This window comes from Molossus molossus, unplaced genomic scaffold, assembly GCF_014108415.1.
Source record: "Molossus molossus isolate mMolMol1 unplaced genomic scaffold, mMolMol1.p scaffold_m16_p_14, whole genome shotgun sequence".
Classification (NCBI taxonomy): Eukaryota; Metazoa; Chordata; class Mammalia; order Chiroptera; family Molossidae; genus Molossus; species Molossus molossus.
This window is the reverse complement of record NW_023425349.1, coordinates 30,784,347-30,799,774: the sequence shown is the minus strand read 5'-3', so window position 1 is coordinate 30,799,774 and position 15,428 is coordinate 30,784,347. Positions and strand designations below refer to the sequence as shown.

The following is a 15,428-nucleotide window of genomic DNA, read 5'->3' as shown; positions in this document are numbered from 1 at the left end:
GGGCAGAGAAGGCAAAAGCAACATGTCTGGGCTGCGCTGGAGCCAAAATGAACATTTTGCCACAGGCTATAAATAGGCCGTGCATTTGCTAGAGCCTGCTCGCCCACGGGGTGGCAGCTCCAATCTCAAGAACACAGCAACATGCTGCAAAGTTTGCACTGCGGCATTCGGGCGGCAGGGACGCGATGTTTCCGTCCTGTCTGTGCTCTGCCGTGGGCAGCGAGGCTCTCTGTGGTCTCTGCTCTGAGCAGCACCCCCGGCCCCATCCCATGCCGGAGTCTCGAGCCACTGTGGACACCGAGCAGACTCCCCTCAGGACCTTCCAGAAGAACTCCTTCCTAACCAGATAAGACTGAACACCCTGGGGGGCAGATCCGTCTGAGGGTTTACACATGGAATAAACACTCAACCCAGACCTCTGAGACACTCCTGCGTGAACAAAGCGGCCAGCAAAGACTTTCAGGGAAGGCCCATCTCAAAGTACCAAAAATCCAAGAAGGGGAGAGAGAAAAGTGGGGTGAGAAGGTAGGGGCTGTCCCATGCCAAGTGGAAGACAGGCAGCCTGGGGTTTTGGGTCACGAGGAAGACGGCCACACCATCTGTTCTGAAGCAGAAGCCACGGCTGGAAATGCTACTCGGAAAAGAATCGCAGCGCACGGCACAGAGTGAAATCACAGCCACGCCTCCGCCTGTGTTTGGCTCGGATCGGAACACGGGGTGTGTCTGTGTTTCTTGCAAACAGGAGGTGGCCAGTGCCCAGTGCGGTGCCTTTACGGATCATTTTTATTAATTTATATTTCTTGGAGTTATTATCCACCATGTGCCAGCCGCTTGCCGGGCCTGAGGATATGGGGGAGGGTAACCCAGCCTTTTCTCTAAAAGAGATCATGTCCTCCAATTTGGAGCATTATTTTCTTTTTCAAAATGGGTCGTTTCTGGACCTTACATGGTACTGTGTTAGGTTTTATGAGTTTTGAAGGAAAACGTATTAAATCAATTTGCTATGTTTTTAAATTTCTTTCTCATGTTCCTCCTTAGATTTGCATATGAAATGACCACTAGTACCCTTAACTGATACATAGGAGGCTTAATACAACCTTGTAACGTCTGTCAGTTAGTAAACTCGCCAGCCCACTCAGTGGCCCTTCAGACACCCGAGGCCTTCCATGACACTCGAGACAAGATCTCTGACATTGACTGGGGGCTCCCTGTATACACTAGGCACGGTGCAAAGGGTCTCTGCTCATTTAATCTTCACACCGATGCTATGAGACAGGTGTTACTATTGTCCCCTCTATAGACAAGAAGACCGAGGCTCAGGAAGTGTCAACAACAGGCCCAATCCCGTCACTAAGCAGCCGAGCAAGGGTCCACGCCCAAGCAGACAGACTCCTGCGCTCTCGGCTCCACCCAGAGCGCCTGCAGTGCCGGCCTCAGAGCCCCTCTCTTCTCCCTGGGAAATGGAGAGATGAGCAGGCAGTTCTCACGCTGCTCCGGGGCCTTCGGGAGGAAATGTTCCCACGCGACTGTGGCTTCCAGCCACTGCCGTCTCCTTGCTCCTGCTCTCCTTTCAGCCTCTTCTGAAATGGGGCACCAGGAGCTGAGAGGGGCATCCTAGGCGCAGCCTGTCAGCACAGAGCAGAGGGCCACCTGCCCTGGGGGGGGACATGCAGCCTGCAGGCACCTCGGCTCCCTGGCAGCTGTGCTCACCTGGTAACTCACACTAACCTTGAAGTCAACCAAGACTCCAGCATCTCCTTTGCTCTCAACACGCAGTCCTCCTCGGCCACACCTCTACCACCTCTGGCGCAGGGGACTTGATTTGTTCTAATATAACCTTCTGTTAGGACTGTTAGATTTAAGGATCTTTGATGGAATCAAATGTTCCAGCCTGTTAAGGTTCTCTGCACCCCGATTCTGTCATCCAACCTATATCCCAACTTCTAAAATTTCTACATGCTGTTTTCTATAATTCCGTCCGAGTTACTGACAAAAGTTCAAAGAGCACAGAGGCCCATAGCTATCACTAGAGACCACACCCCAAAGATCCTCAGTCCAAGAGGAAGAGCTTATTGGCCACATGGCGACTCATATAACTGGGTTCTCATTCTGTTGACTTTCCTCCTGAGCCAGGGCAGATGAGGGGGAGCCGGGGCATCGGAATGAAAAGGCTTAGCTCCTGCCTTAGGAGAATAGGGAATCAGACTGGGAATCGGGGGAACAGGGATGGAACCCAGGCTCTGCCCCGAGCGGTGGAGGGCTTCTGGAAAGCCCCGTCAGCTCTCTGAGCCTCTGTTTCCTCACCTGCAAAATGAGATAAGAATTGTTGCTTCACATGGTTATTAGAAAGATTAAATAAGATAAGGTATAAAAAAGCACTTTGTCACCTGTCACACATCAGACAGTGGCAAAGGATTCAGGGGTTGATAGTGAGTAGTTGACAGTTTGTTTGCAGCTAAGGCACTGAGCCGGGGTCACAGGGCAGGGCGAGGTGTGAGGCACCTCTGTCTTGTCCCGGTGCCCAGCACCTTCCTCGGCAGGTGTCCACCGAGCACGGCTGAGTGGAGGGGACTCAGAATCAGCAGACAGGATTTAGACAACAGGTGAGGCAATGCATTCGGTAAATCACAGGCAGGCCCCGGGTCTTCCTACAACTGCACTGTCTCGAGCCCTGGGGTTTTAGCTCCATGAAAAGAAAGAGCAGAGAGAAGAACGCGTTTGCTGCCGGACTGCAGTCCTAGGATCTCACTCACCGACCAGGCAGTGAGAATGTGTCTGAGAAAAAGCTTTGTGAATTTCCCTAAAGTCACAATTGACATGATCAAAGTTTTACTTACACAGCAGAACACTTTTGCTGCCATATGCTGGTCAAACTGGCCAAGGATGATCCTCACGTCATTGTCCTGTGGACAGAAAGACACACATGTGAAGGTGAGCAGATGATGGTCAGCATGCTCGAGGCCGGGGCAGAGGACGTCTGTGCCGCCCCCCCCCGCCCCCCACCCCCGGCTTCCAGCCAAGAGCCCTGCCTGAGCAGGGCAGGCAGGGAACACCTCCTCCCAGCCGGGCCTAGCCTGGATCCTCCGGCCCTCTTTGGGGTCCGCTGGCCCCTGGCCCCTGCTGTCAGCCCTCCTGGTCTGTCTCATGGGCAAGCAGTGGGATGTGTCTACACAGGCTGGAGGCTAAAGCTGACCGCTGCGAGGGGCCTTGGCCTCGCCCCTGCTCTCCGGCAAACCCTGCAGGGCACAGAGACGGTGTCTAATCTTCTTCCTCTCTCTACATGTAGGGAAACTGAGGCCAGAGGAGAGAAGGGAGCTTCCTAGGTCCCCAGGATGGTATCTACAGAAATGAGACAGGAAACCCAGCCCACCCCACCCCCACCCTGCCCATTATTCTAGATTTGTCTACCTTCCTGGAACCCACAAAGCTTCCTAATTAAATTTCAGAGTCTCTCTGAGTTCTGAGCTTTGTTCGAATATCGGGTCTTCAAGGGTGGCCTCAGGTGGCGCCTTCTTCTCCATCGAGGCTTCAATTTTCTGATCTGTGAACTGCGGACAATGGTGGTACCCACCTTTCAGTTGCTGGGGGCACACAGTAAATGCCCAGTAAGTACTAGCTAGTATTCAGATTTTATTACCTCCCCCACCCATCTTCATTTAAAAAAAAAAACACAACAAAAACCTATGTTCAAAATCTCCGTAAGTGGTTCTTATCTTATTATCTCAATGTGGATAATATGTATAAGTTATACAACAGCTCTTTTGGCTCATTTATTAATTCAACAAACATTTACTCCATGTCTGTCTGAGGCTCCCTCCCCTGCCAGGGTAAGTAAGGGGCCCTTGGTTGCTTTCCAGGGGGTGAGGGTCCAGGCTGGGCCCTACCTCACAGAGAACAGGCGGACGGAGGGTGTGCGGGGCGGCCACCAGGAGGCCAGCTGGGCCCTGGCCTGCGTGCCGGCCCGCACCCGTCACGTCCTGCCTTCTGCAGTGAGGCTCAGCCCTGCAGGTGGCGCTACCTTCCACCATGCATCCCGTCCTCTCCCTCAGGCCTCAGAGCCCTTTGATGCACAAAGAAGAGACACATGCTTTTAAAGATCAGTTTTTAGCATCTTTCAAAATTGGAAAGTGCTGACTGGGAGGCCATTTTACTCATCATGTACTTTAGCAAAATAAAAAAGGCTTGGATTCTAAAATCATCCTTCGTTTGCAAGCAAGAATGGAAAGCAGAAGAAGAAAAAAACTTGCTCTGAAAGGACTTTCAGAGATCATTAACAGAGCAGTTGAAGGAGGGCCAGCCTTTGTCATCACCATGTCCGCAATGCTATACAAAGTTCTGGGCTGCTTCCGTTCTGTGGACACGCTCCCAGGCACACTCCGGGGTCTTTCTGCTTGCTTGTTGAAATCTTTTAGCATTTCTTGCTGCTAAAAGTATCCATCCAGCCATCCAACAGACATTTATGGAACATCTACTTTGTGCCAAGTCCAGTGTTGCTAAACATGGTACAGTAGAAACAGCTATTGGATTTTGCAGTTAGAGAGACCGTGGCTAAAATCCTAGCTCCACCACTGACCAGCTGCAAGACCCTGGGTCGAACTCTCCTGAAACCTCAATTTCCTCATCTCGGAAAGAGAGAATGCTACCTATCTTGCAGGTAGCTGCAGGATTCCTGACATGAAGCCCACCTATTGGCTTCCATGATGCTCCCTTCTGGGTCCCTCCTACCTCCTGCTCACTCCCGCTCAGAATCAGCTCCTCATCTTTCTGTCCCTAAATGCTGGTGTTCCACTCAGTGCTGCCCTCGTCACTCTCCTTGGGCAACCTATTCATGACACCAGCCACAAATCCCGTGTGCCGTGGACTCCAAAATCTCTCTCCGCAGCCCAGACTCGTCCCCAGCGGCTCACTGGACACCTCCGTGGATTCTCCAGGCACCTCAAGCTCCACGTGTACAAGCCCTTTCCTCCTCCTGTATTGTGCATCTCTGAGACTGGTGGCACCAACCTCCCCTCCCCCTGCTGGGAAGATTGGCAGTCATCTTAGAGTCACTCTTCTTCATCCGAGCCACAAACAGAGCCGTTGGTTCTGCCAGTCACAGCTCCCAAATCATCCCTGTCCCTCCAGCCCCATGGCCCGGGTTTAGCCACCACCATTCCCTACTCGGTGAACCACCGCTGCCTCCCACCCCAGTCTGCACAGAGCAAAGGTCATCCCCAAATTCCAATGTGATCATGTAAATGTTTTCATGGCTCCCTGAGCTTTACAGATCCAGCTCCGAGCTCTTCAGTGGAGCATGCAGGACTCTTGCGTGCTCTCAATCCATTTCTCACGGGTCCTCACTTCTCAACTCCTCCACAGCAGTGAGAATGAACCACCTGCAGGTCTGCTCTTCGTTCAATTGTTCGTTCATTCATTCATTCATTTTCTCACTGTATCCCCCCTTTCTTTCTGTAAGCTCATCCATGCAGAATGTCTTTCCCTCCCACCCCATTCATTTGGCCTGGCTAGTTGCTACTCACCCCCCATGCCTTCGCTCAGGCGCCCCTACTCCGAGAGGCCATCTCTGTCCCATCAGTATTGGTGGCCATGTACTCCTCCGTGGTTCCAGAGCACTTTATCATGGCACAAGACAACTTACTTGTCTGTCTTCCCCACTGGACTAAGGGCAACTTGATTCATCTCTGGGTCCCAGCTCCCAGCACAGGTCATAGCATAAATATCAACAAATAGGTATTGCATCGTGCATGATGAAGTGAATGAAAGCCTGGCTCCCACCGGTTATTCGGCAGCTGGTGTCATCGCTGCACTGATATCCTGTTGCCCTAGGGCCTAAGCACTGCCTGGGTTCACCATGCCCATTTCTTGAATGGACCAAGGGACCCACATCTTCATGGCTGACCACCTGACACCTACTGACAGATAATAACCAGCTCTGCCCTTTGTGGGCCATTTAGTGTCTCTGTCGCCTTGACAACCGAGTTGCATGGATTGCTTGGTCTGTGCTCCTAGACTGTTAGCATTGGATGGGGCCCAAGGGATCAGTGATCTAGTTAACCTCTTCCCAGAGAGGCAAACAACTTCCTCCAAGACTTCACATCACCCCAGAAGCAGTGCTCTCACCCTCATGCTCCCGGCCGTTAGAGTGCCCCAAGGAAAGACCCTATCCAGAGCCGGGCTGTACCTGCTCCAGGGAGCTATTCACACCCACCCTAATTCTAGATGGTCAGAGGGCAAGATGCTGCCAAGTCTGGGAGGAAACAGGACAAGCCAGCACCCAGTGCAGCTGGAACCTGAGATCTTGGGGTCGGGAGGAGGATAAAGGGAGATGCAGCTGGACTGGCACCCTTAGTGGGGGCCTGGAGAGCGGTTTGAAGAGTGGGAGGTCCTTTTCTTTTCTTTTCTTTTTTGGTACGTGCTCCTAGCAGGGGCTGAACTCGGGACTCTCTGGTCCGCAGGCCGATGCTCCAACCGCTGAGCCAAACCAGCCAGGGCTGGGAGGTCTTTCAAAGCAGGGTATGAGCATCCCCAGGGCATGAGGAGTGGTCCTGTGAGTATAAAAGTGTGATATACATGGTTCATCTTTCTGGAGCAGCAGTTTACTGGAAAAGAGATAAGGGGAAAGGTTTTGGATTTGTGGGATCTTATCAGTTTTTAACACACATAGTATGCTCTCACGGAAGTTCCAGAATAACGCTTTAAAATGTTGCATAACTAGCATCTTTTCCTGGAAGTCCAGAGTGGAGAGATAAATTCTGTATTGGTAGCGGCCCCTGCTTCTGGCCAAGCTCCCCACCTCCCAGCCAGGGGTACATGCACACTCCCCTCTGTGGTCGCAAGGGTCTGGGGACAGTTTAAGGAGCTTGAGGGAGGGGGACATGAGGGAGGAGAGCCATACGTGTCCCTGAGGATGACAGTGACAGAGCAGAGCTGTGATGTCACAGAGAACCTGGAACAAGGCAGAGGTCAGGGCCTTAAGAATTCAGGCCCTTCCACGGACTCTGGCTCTGCAGGAGGCCGCCGGAGTGCCAGTAGATGACCTGAGATTGGACGAATGACAACTTCCTCTCAGATGGCTAGACCGAAGGCTGCAGACCAGAGTGGAAACCTATGGTCATGCCCTCAAGAAGCCACGCCCATAGGGAAGGGGCAAAAATGGAAGGAAATGGCCATGACTTGAGGGATGGGAGGCGAAAACTGTGGGGGGATTTCCTTTCCTCTTTCCTAGGCTAGTCTCATTTTTTGTCTGGAACCCCTTCGTCTCAGAGACCTCTAAAGGGAGCAAAAATCACACACATACAAAAGTGACACTTGAGAAGGATGACCCAGTTCAAAACCCCTCCAGTGTGCAGGGGATGCAGCAAAGCCAACGTAAAGGACAGTCCCTGAACCCCTTCAAGCACGGTGCTGAGCAGTACATCGGTCTCGGTGTGGGATGCAGGTGTTATTCTTATGCCCACTCTGGAAGGTCTCACAGCAAACTGAGGTCCCTCTCCCCCAAACTGAGACTTTCCCAGGCATAGCGACACCCCGGGCCCCTCTGGACTCTGTCCTCGAGACTGCAGTAAGGGTGCACTGCTGACGGCTCGCTCCCTCTCAGCGAAGGGGAGCTTCCCGCCCCAGGAGGCGAGGCCAGGCCCTCGCTCCACAGCAGCCAGGGACTGACGCACAGTGGAAGACCCCAGCCCCTCTGCAGAAAGGCGGGCCCAGCTCCACGGTGCAGGCTCCAGAGGCCTGGCGGGGCCGGGCTAACCGGTCTCCACCAAGACAGCATTCTGGCCTCACTCCCCTCCAGCCTCATCCTGCTTCTCCCCCCTTCTCCTGAGTATACTCTCCGTACACATTTTCACAGAAATCTCAGGCCCTCTTTCTAGACTAAGATGCTCACATAGGAAGCAGAGGTGCCGGCCGCGACCCAGGTGGGCCTGGCTCCAGAGCCTGAATGCATGACCACTCCCCTGTCCAGTGCCTCCCAGGCCAGGAGGGCCACCCCAACAGCCTGACCGCAGGAGCTCAGCATCCAGCCGCAGCAACGACTCATGGAGACAAGTCCTGCCACTTAGAAGTGAAAGGACCCGAGGGGCAAGTGCAATCCTGAGACATCACAGTAGCTGCTGTACATTTAAAAGAGCAGAAAAACAGAAGTCCACCCTGTCCTGTCTTCCTTCCCTTGTGGCAGGAGTGTGGGGTCCTGCTAGATGGTCAAGGTCGACCTGACACTGACCGCTGGGTTATTTGGCATCTCCTGCCACCTGTGCTTCTATCTTGATCCCTGTTCAATAGCTTCCTGGTTCTCAGAGGCCCAGCCCTGCAGACCCACTCTCTCTACCTTACCAGGCTGCTGAAAAATCAAATAAAATCCAACCAAATGGTGCTAGATGCTGTAGAAAAGGCGGAGGTACCAGGAGCCCCAGGACAGCTGAGCTGTTAGAGGCTGGCCACGATGCAGGCTGGGAGGTGGCCTGACCGGGGCAGAGGACACGGCGGAAGGGGTCTCTCTGGCTAGACCTGGGGTAGGCTCGAGAGAGTCAGCCTCAGCGTCTTCCAGAGCCCCTCCTGGCTCTGACAGACCGACTCCACACCCAGAATGAACACTCTTTTATTTAGCTAAAATTAGTCTTTCTTAGCCCTCTTCTGCCTCGCCAGAAGGTCCCTAAAGGCAGAGAAGCAGGAGACACACAGTCCTCAGAAAGGGAGCGAGGGGGAATAGTCCATGGCAGCCCACTGGCAAAGCACGGCATTTCTTTCAAGTTTATTATTTTATTTAAAAAATTCATGTATAGTTAGCATTCTAATAACATATCTATGCTTATCTTAAGATAAAAATAATGCTTCTTCTTCCACATCTCTGAGCAAAGCCAGCCTGCCGGGAAGGCGCGGTATCCGCTGGCTCGGCTGGCTCTGCGTGCCCTCGGGCGCCTGTACGCCGGTTTCAGACTGACGGCTGGGTTCCGGGCCTGGGGACAGGGATGCAATTCCCACTAGGACTCTCCCGCGGAGCAAAGCGGGGAACAGTCTCCGCAAGGCCCGTCTCTGTGGTCTTTCAGCGACAGGCAGAATAATGGCCCCCCAAAGACATCCATGTCCTAATTCCCAGAAGCTGTGAACATGCCATGTGACGTGGCAAAGGGGGATTAACGCTGCAGATGGAACGAAAGTTGCCAGTCAGCTGACTTACAAAATAGGGAGATTTTCCTGTAATCTGAATGGGGGCTGCTCCGGGGAAGGTGGGCAAAGCAACTGAACAGAAGCCTGGTGCCCTCCCCCAGGGGCCCAAGGCCGCACCCTGGGGCGGCCTTCCACTCAGGCCTGGCAACAGTTAATGTTAAAGGCCCAGAATGAGCTTAACTGCCTGGGGTCTTCATCACACGAGGATGGTTTTATTTCCTGACTTTCTTTAGATTCACAGCTGCTAAATCAGCCTGATTAATTTCATTATTCAGTTCCTCTATGTTCTCGCTTATTTTCGCTTGGGTGATCTGTCCAAGACGAAGAGAGATGTTATGGCTCCCAAGACTTTTGTGTTTCTGTCAATTCCCCTTTGTATTTTAGCAGGCTTTTCTTTATATATTTCAGTGAGATGCAATTTAGAGCAATAATGGTCCATGAGTGTGTTATTCTCATGGTGAAGTGTACCCTTATTTACAGAAAATGACTCTCTCTAACACCTGAACCTTGAATTCTCTTTGCTCTAATATGAACACCGGGATCCTTGTTTCATTTTGGTTTGTTTGGTACACTGGACCTTTGCCCAACCTTTCACCTTTGACCTTTCTGTGTCACTCTGTTGTAAATAGCTACAGTTAGCTCTTCAAAGTACAATCCGAAAGTCTTTGTCTTTTTTTTTTTTAATCCTCACCCGAGGACATTTTTCCATTTTTTGTACAGATAGAGTGGGAAGGAGAGGGAGGAAGAGAGAGAGAGAGAAACATCGACGTGAAAGGGACACATCGAGTGGCTGCCACCCGCATGACCAACCAGGGCCGGGGACAAACTGCAACCGAGGTACGTGCCCTTAGCGGGAACCGAACCCGGGTCTCTCTGGACTGCAGGCGGACGCTCCAACCGCTGAGCCAAACTGGCCAGGGGTAAAATTTTATTATTATTTTTTAATTGATTTTAGAGAGAGAGAGAGGAAGGGAGAGGAAGAGAGATAGAAACATCGATGAGAGAGAACATCGATTGGCCGCCTCCTGCATGCCCCCCACGGGGGATTTGGCCCACAACCTGGGCATGTGCCCTGACTGGGAATCGAACCAGCGACCTCTTGGTGCATGGCTCGACACTCAACCACTGAGCCACACCAGCCGGGCTCAGTCTTTGTCTTTTAATGGGAAGTTTGACTTATTTGAATTTACAGTCAGGATGATTATATTTGGTCAGCAATTACAGCTTTTGTTTTCTGGTTTTCACATTTACTTTTTGATACATGCACTAGATTTTCTTTGCTTTTACCTTCTGTGTTTCAGAAGCTTCTGTTTGCATTGCAGTGTAATTACCATTAAGTTATTCTAAGCCTTCTTTAGCTTATATTTCTCTAATTATGAAACTCATGAGCAAAATGTTCTCTTTGGAGCCTCTCTCCTATGTAAGACCAGGAGTTTAACACCCCCCCCCTTTTTTTTTAACTCATCCACTTCTTTGGCTCTGTTAATGGAATTCAATTACTGTTACTACAGTATCTATTTTTGCATTATACTGTATATGTATGTTTGCTTTCAAGATGAATTTTTGTATCTGTATACACTTTTAGAACAATCATTTAAACCTCGCTCTCTTTCCATGGGTTCTGGTGGTCCCTGCTCAGCATTCCTGTTGTGACCTCAGCTGTCAAGTCTGTCCTGGTTCTAGAAGGCTGACACTGGACTGCAAGGACTAACTTCCAGATGGGCCCCTGCCGCGTGCATCAGGCGAGCCTCACGCATCGGAGAAGGTCTCCCTGAGGCACCGCTGTTTCTGGGCTGGATGCTCAGAGGAGTCCAGGTGGCCTGGATTTTGCACCTTTGTGGAAAATATGCTTTTTCTGGCCTGGATACTTATAGATTTCCCCCTTTATGTTTGTATTTTAAAACTTTTGCCCAAAGGTGTCTATATCTGACTCTTTTGACCAGTTCCATGGGGACATGGAGAGGCCAGCTAGTCGCACCTGTAGCCTGCCTGCCTCCTGGTGACGTTGTTGACTTGGCAGCTGTGTCATGGTTGAAGATTGGCAATTTTAGCGGGTCTCTCTTGAGCCCATTTAAGTTTGTCTCCAATTTTTAAAATATAAATTTCTTATTTGAAAATTGTTTTAGATTTACAGAAAAATCACAAAGAAAGTTCCCACAGGTCCCTTACACCGTTTCTGGTATTTTTAACATCTTATGTAGGTGGGTTTATTTGTTACAGTTAATGAGTCAATATTGACTCGTTATTAGCTGGAGCTCCTACTTTATCAGACCTCAGTTCTTTTCTCTAATGTCTTTTCCCCTCCAGAGTCCCACCCAGGACACATTCCACTTAGTGGTCAGGCCTCCCCGGGCTCCTTTGGACTTCGACATTTCTTATTTTTAAAGGCCTAGACAGTGCTGAGGGGTACTGGTCAGGTATTTTGTAGGAAGGCCTTCAAATAGAATGTGTCTGATGTTTTTCTCATGGTTAGACTGGTGTTATCGATTTTGGGGAGGGAGACCATAGAGGTAAAATGTCCTTTCATCACATCATTTCAAGGGTACATCCTATTATTAGGACTTATCAAGGCAGATGTTGACCCTGATCACCTGTCTGAGTGGTGTTTGTCTGGCTTCCTACTTTAGCGTTATACCCCCACCCACCCCCCACACTGTATTTTTGGAAGAAAGTCACATGACAAGTGGGTAGTTCTGCTCCACCCCCTCGAGCGTGAAATAGTTACATAAATTATTTGGAATTCTTTGGCATGGGACATTTATCTATGCTCTCCCATTTACTTATTCAGTCATTCATATCAATATGGGCTCATGGATATTTATTTTATACTCTGGGTTATATTTTATGGCTTAATGTCCCAGTGGGGTTACGGGGGGCTCCTTCCGCTGGCTGCTGTGCTTCTCGGACCCAGCCCACCCGGGAGGTGGTGTGTGGAGCACTCCTTATTTTCTGGCGATACAAGACGTCTCCGGACCCCGCTCCGGTCTCAGTCTCAGAACCAGCCGCCTCTCCAGGAACACTGGCTCCGTCCCCTGGAGAGTGGAAACCAAGATCTGGGCGCTCAGCATGCTCGCTGACGCTGGGGTGGCGACTTTGTTTGTTATTTTGGTTCTGTTTCATTTGTCCTGATTTTCCCTTAGGATCTTCCTTCTCCAGCATCCGTAACTGTTATCTTTCCTCTCACTGAACTGATTTCTTTGACCATTTCCTTTGAATCTCAAGTTCGTCCTCCAGATATTGATTTTTACTTTCCTTGCCATTAACTCTGTTCTCCACGGACTCCAGTGCAGACTTTAATTCTATGATTTGCTATTTGGTTTTCTTCCTTGTCCTCTGTACCTCCTTCTCTATCTTACCCACAGCGAACCACAGATCTGCTTTTTCTCAGAGCTTTCCAGAAGTTACATTTCTTTGTTCTTGCGTATTTTACCCTTATGTCCTGTTGGCTTTGTCCAGATTCAGTATTTTACCTTTACCCACTCAACAAATTTTTTTTTGGTTAATCTTCACCTGAGGATATTTCCCCATTGATTTTCAGATAGAGTGGAAGGGAAGGAGAGAGGAAGAAAGGGAGGGAGGGAGGAAGGGGGAGAGAGAAAGAGAGGGAGAGAGAGAAATACTGATATGAGAGAGACACATCGATTGGCTGCCTCTCTCATGACTCCAATTGGGGTCAGGGATCGAACCCACAACCCAGGCATGTGCCCTTGACTGGGAATCAAACCTGGGACCCCTTGGTCTGAAGGCTGATGCTCCAGCCACTGAGCCAAACTGGCCAGACCTCAACACATTTATTGAGCATATTAGATTTGGTTATAAGTGACGGGGAAATAAAACAGTGACCACGACAGACAGAGACCATTGTCTCCTACTGCTTACATCCTAGTGGGAGGAGACAGATGATGAAACAACTAGGTAAAATGAATAGTAGGTCAGGTGTTGTCAATGGTTGAATTCTGTCCCCTAAAGAAATGTTGAAATCCTAACCCCCAGTACCTCAGAATGTGAGATAATTTCAAAACAGGGTCATTGAAAATGTAATTAGCTAAGATGAGGTCATATTAGGGTAGGGTAGGCTCTTTTTTTAAAAAAAAAATTTTTTTTCTTTATTGATTTTAGAGAGAGAGGAAGGGAAAGGGAGAGAGAGATAGAAACACTGATGAGAGAGAACATCGATTGGCCGCCTCCTGCATGCCCCCCCACTGGGGATCAGGCCCACAACCTGGGCATGTGCCCTGACCGGGAATTGAATCGGCGACCTCTTGGTGCATGGGTTGACGCTCAACCACTGAGCCACACCGGCTGGGCAGAGTAGGGCAGACTCTTAATCCACATGACTCGTGTCCTAATACAAAGACAGGGTGAAGAGGAAGGGGAAATGCCATTTGAGGCAGAAACCTGAGGCAAGCCAAGGAACACCAAAGATTGCCAGCAACACCAGCAGCTCAGAGAAAGGCATGGAAGAACCCAGCGCCGTCTAGGGAGCAGGGCCTTGACCCTGGACTTCTAGTCTCCAGAATGTAAGAGAATAAATTCTGTTGTTTTAAGCCACCCCGTTTGCGGCCACACACATGCCCGCCAGTGAAATGGAGGAAGAAATGGGCAGACAGGGGAAACAGGGGTGAGAGGAGCAGAGATTTAAATTTTAAATGAAGCAACTGGAGAAGGGACAAGGCTGGGGAAAGGGAACTACTCAGCAAAGAGGAGAAGAAGGCGCAAGAAGGAGCCATGCAGGTTCCGGAGGAAGAGTGTCCCCCGTGGCAGGAACCCTTTGCCGACAGACAGCACGCTGTCCTTGCTCCGCTCTCCCAGGCTCATGGATGCTGGACTCCTTTCTCAGGACCGCAGCTGTGAGCGGTGGAGGAGAAAGCTGGGCCCTGGTGTCACCCAGATCCAGATTTGAATTTCAACCTACCTCTTTCCAGCTGGGTGACTTGAGTTGAGTTCCTTCACCTCTTTGAGCCTCAAATTCCCCATTTGTGAAATGGGGGTACAAAATTCCCTCTGTCCAAGGCTCTGGGGAGGATTAAATGAGTAAGTAAAGATCGAGGGCTGTGCACGAAGACCTGGCCCTTGGTTCGTGCCCTGAAAAGGTTGGCTGCTGCCTTCATCATTGTAGCATCACCCCTGTTCCTCCTGGAGTCAGCTGGTTGGTGAGCAGAACACCCAGTTCCATCCTTAATTTCCTGCAGACTTTCAACTAGTGCTTCTGCTCTATACACAAAGGCTCTTTAAACTTTAAAGCCCGAAGAACTCTGCAGGGCCTCTGAGACACAGGGAGCTATTTCAAGTACCCACCCTGGGGAGACACTGCGTGTGGCAGGAGAATGTCAGTTCAGCACCGGGCCCCGCCCTCCTCCCCCAGCCCCACCCCAGGTGCTCGCTGGCTGCAGACAGGCGCGCTCCACCCCTCGGGTCCTCTGGGCCCCACACAGCCTGGCTCAACCCCAGACCCCACGCCTCCTGGGCAAGAGCTTGGGAAGATCCAGCCCCAACCAACAGTGCTGCCAGCAGGCGCTCCCTAGCTACTGTTCTCTCATCTGCAGAGGCTCCCAGGGCTGCAATGTGACACGCAGGTGCAATGCCTGCTCCTGGGCAGGGACAAACAACCGGTGCTCTGCGTCCCTTCTCCTTACCTCGTGGCCTCTGTCCGCCAGCTGTGAACTGACGGCTTCGGAAGATGAGAGCCCTAGACTGCCACCTGCTCTGACCAGTGTGACTGGGACCCGCCCGAGACAGAAGGGACACGTCAGCAGTTGGCACCTGGGGTCTCCGTGACGACTTTCAATGTGGGCATGAGGGAGTGGAAGAGGAAGGTGACGCTCTAACCACGTCTGTACCTGCTTGTAAACCCCTAGCAGCCCCCCAGGAGAAAAGAGCAAACGTCTTAGCTAGGCATTCAAGGCTCCTGGAAACTGGCTTCAACTCTTTGCAGCCTCCGTCCCTCCCCTGACCCCACCCGATCTGCCAGGCTCCTGGAAGTCCTGCTGACTCCATGGCCGGCTCAAATGCTGTTCCTTCTCTGGAGCCTTATGGGAACCCTCTCCCTGGGTGGGGCGAGTCCCTTCCTCCTTTGCTCCTAGGCCCCTCGGTTCCCAGCTGCCTGAGACGGATCTGCCTTCCTCACCAGCTGTGAGCCACCTGAGCACAAGGCCAGGCCTGAGGGTAAGTGTGAGCCCAGGAGACAGTCTGGCACAAATAAGGCATTTGAGAGAGACCGTGGAATGAACAGACAGATGCCAGTTAGAGACCACTGACGAGTG

At 51.2% G+C, this 15,428-nt stretch overlaps 1 protein-coding gene across 1 annotated transcript in view; it reads right to left on the bottom strand.

The window, feature by feature from the left end:
• The window catches only part of GABBR2 (gamma-aminobutyric acid type B receptor subunit 2), a 342,974-nt gene that overhangs the window by 149,971 nt on the left and 177,575 nt on the right, over nt 1-15,428 (bottom strand). Inside the window, exon 5 of the mRNA XM_036261795.1 lies at nt 2,838-2,903. Within this exon, the coding sequence (XP_036117688.1) occupies nt 2,838-2,903 (66 nt within the window). The remainder of the gene's footprint in view (nt 1-2,837; nt 2,904-15,428) is intronic.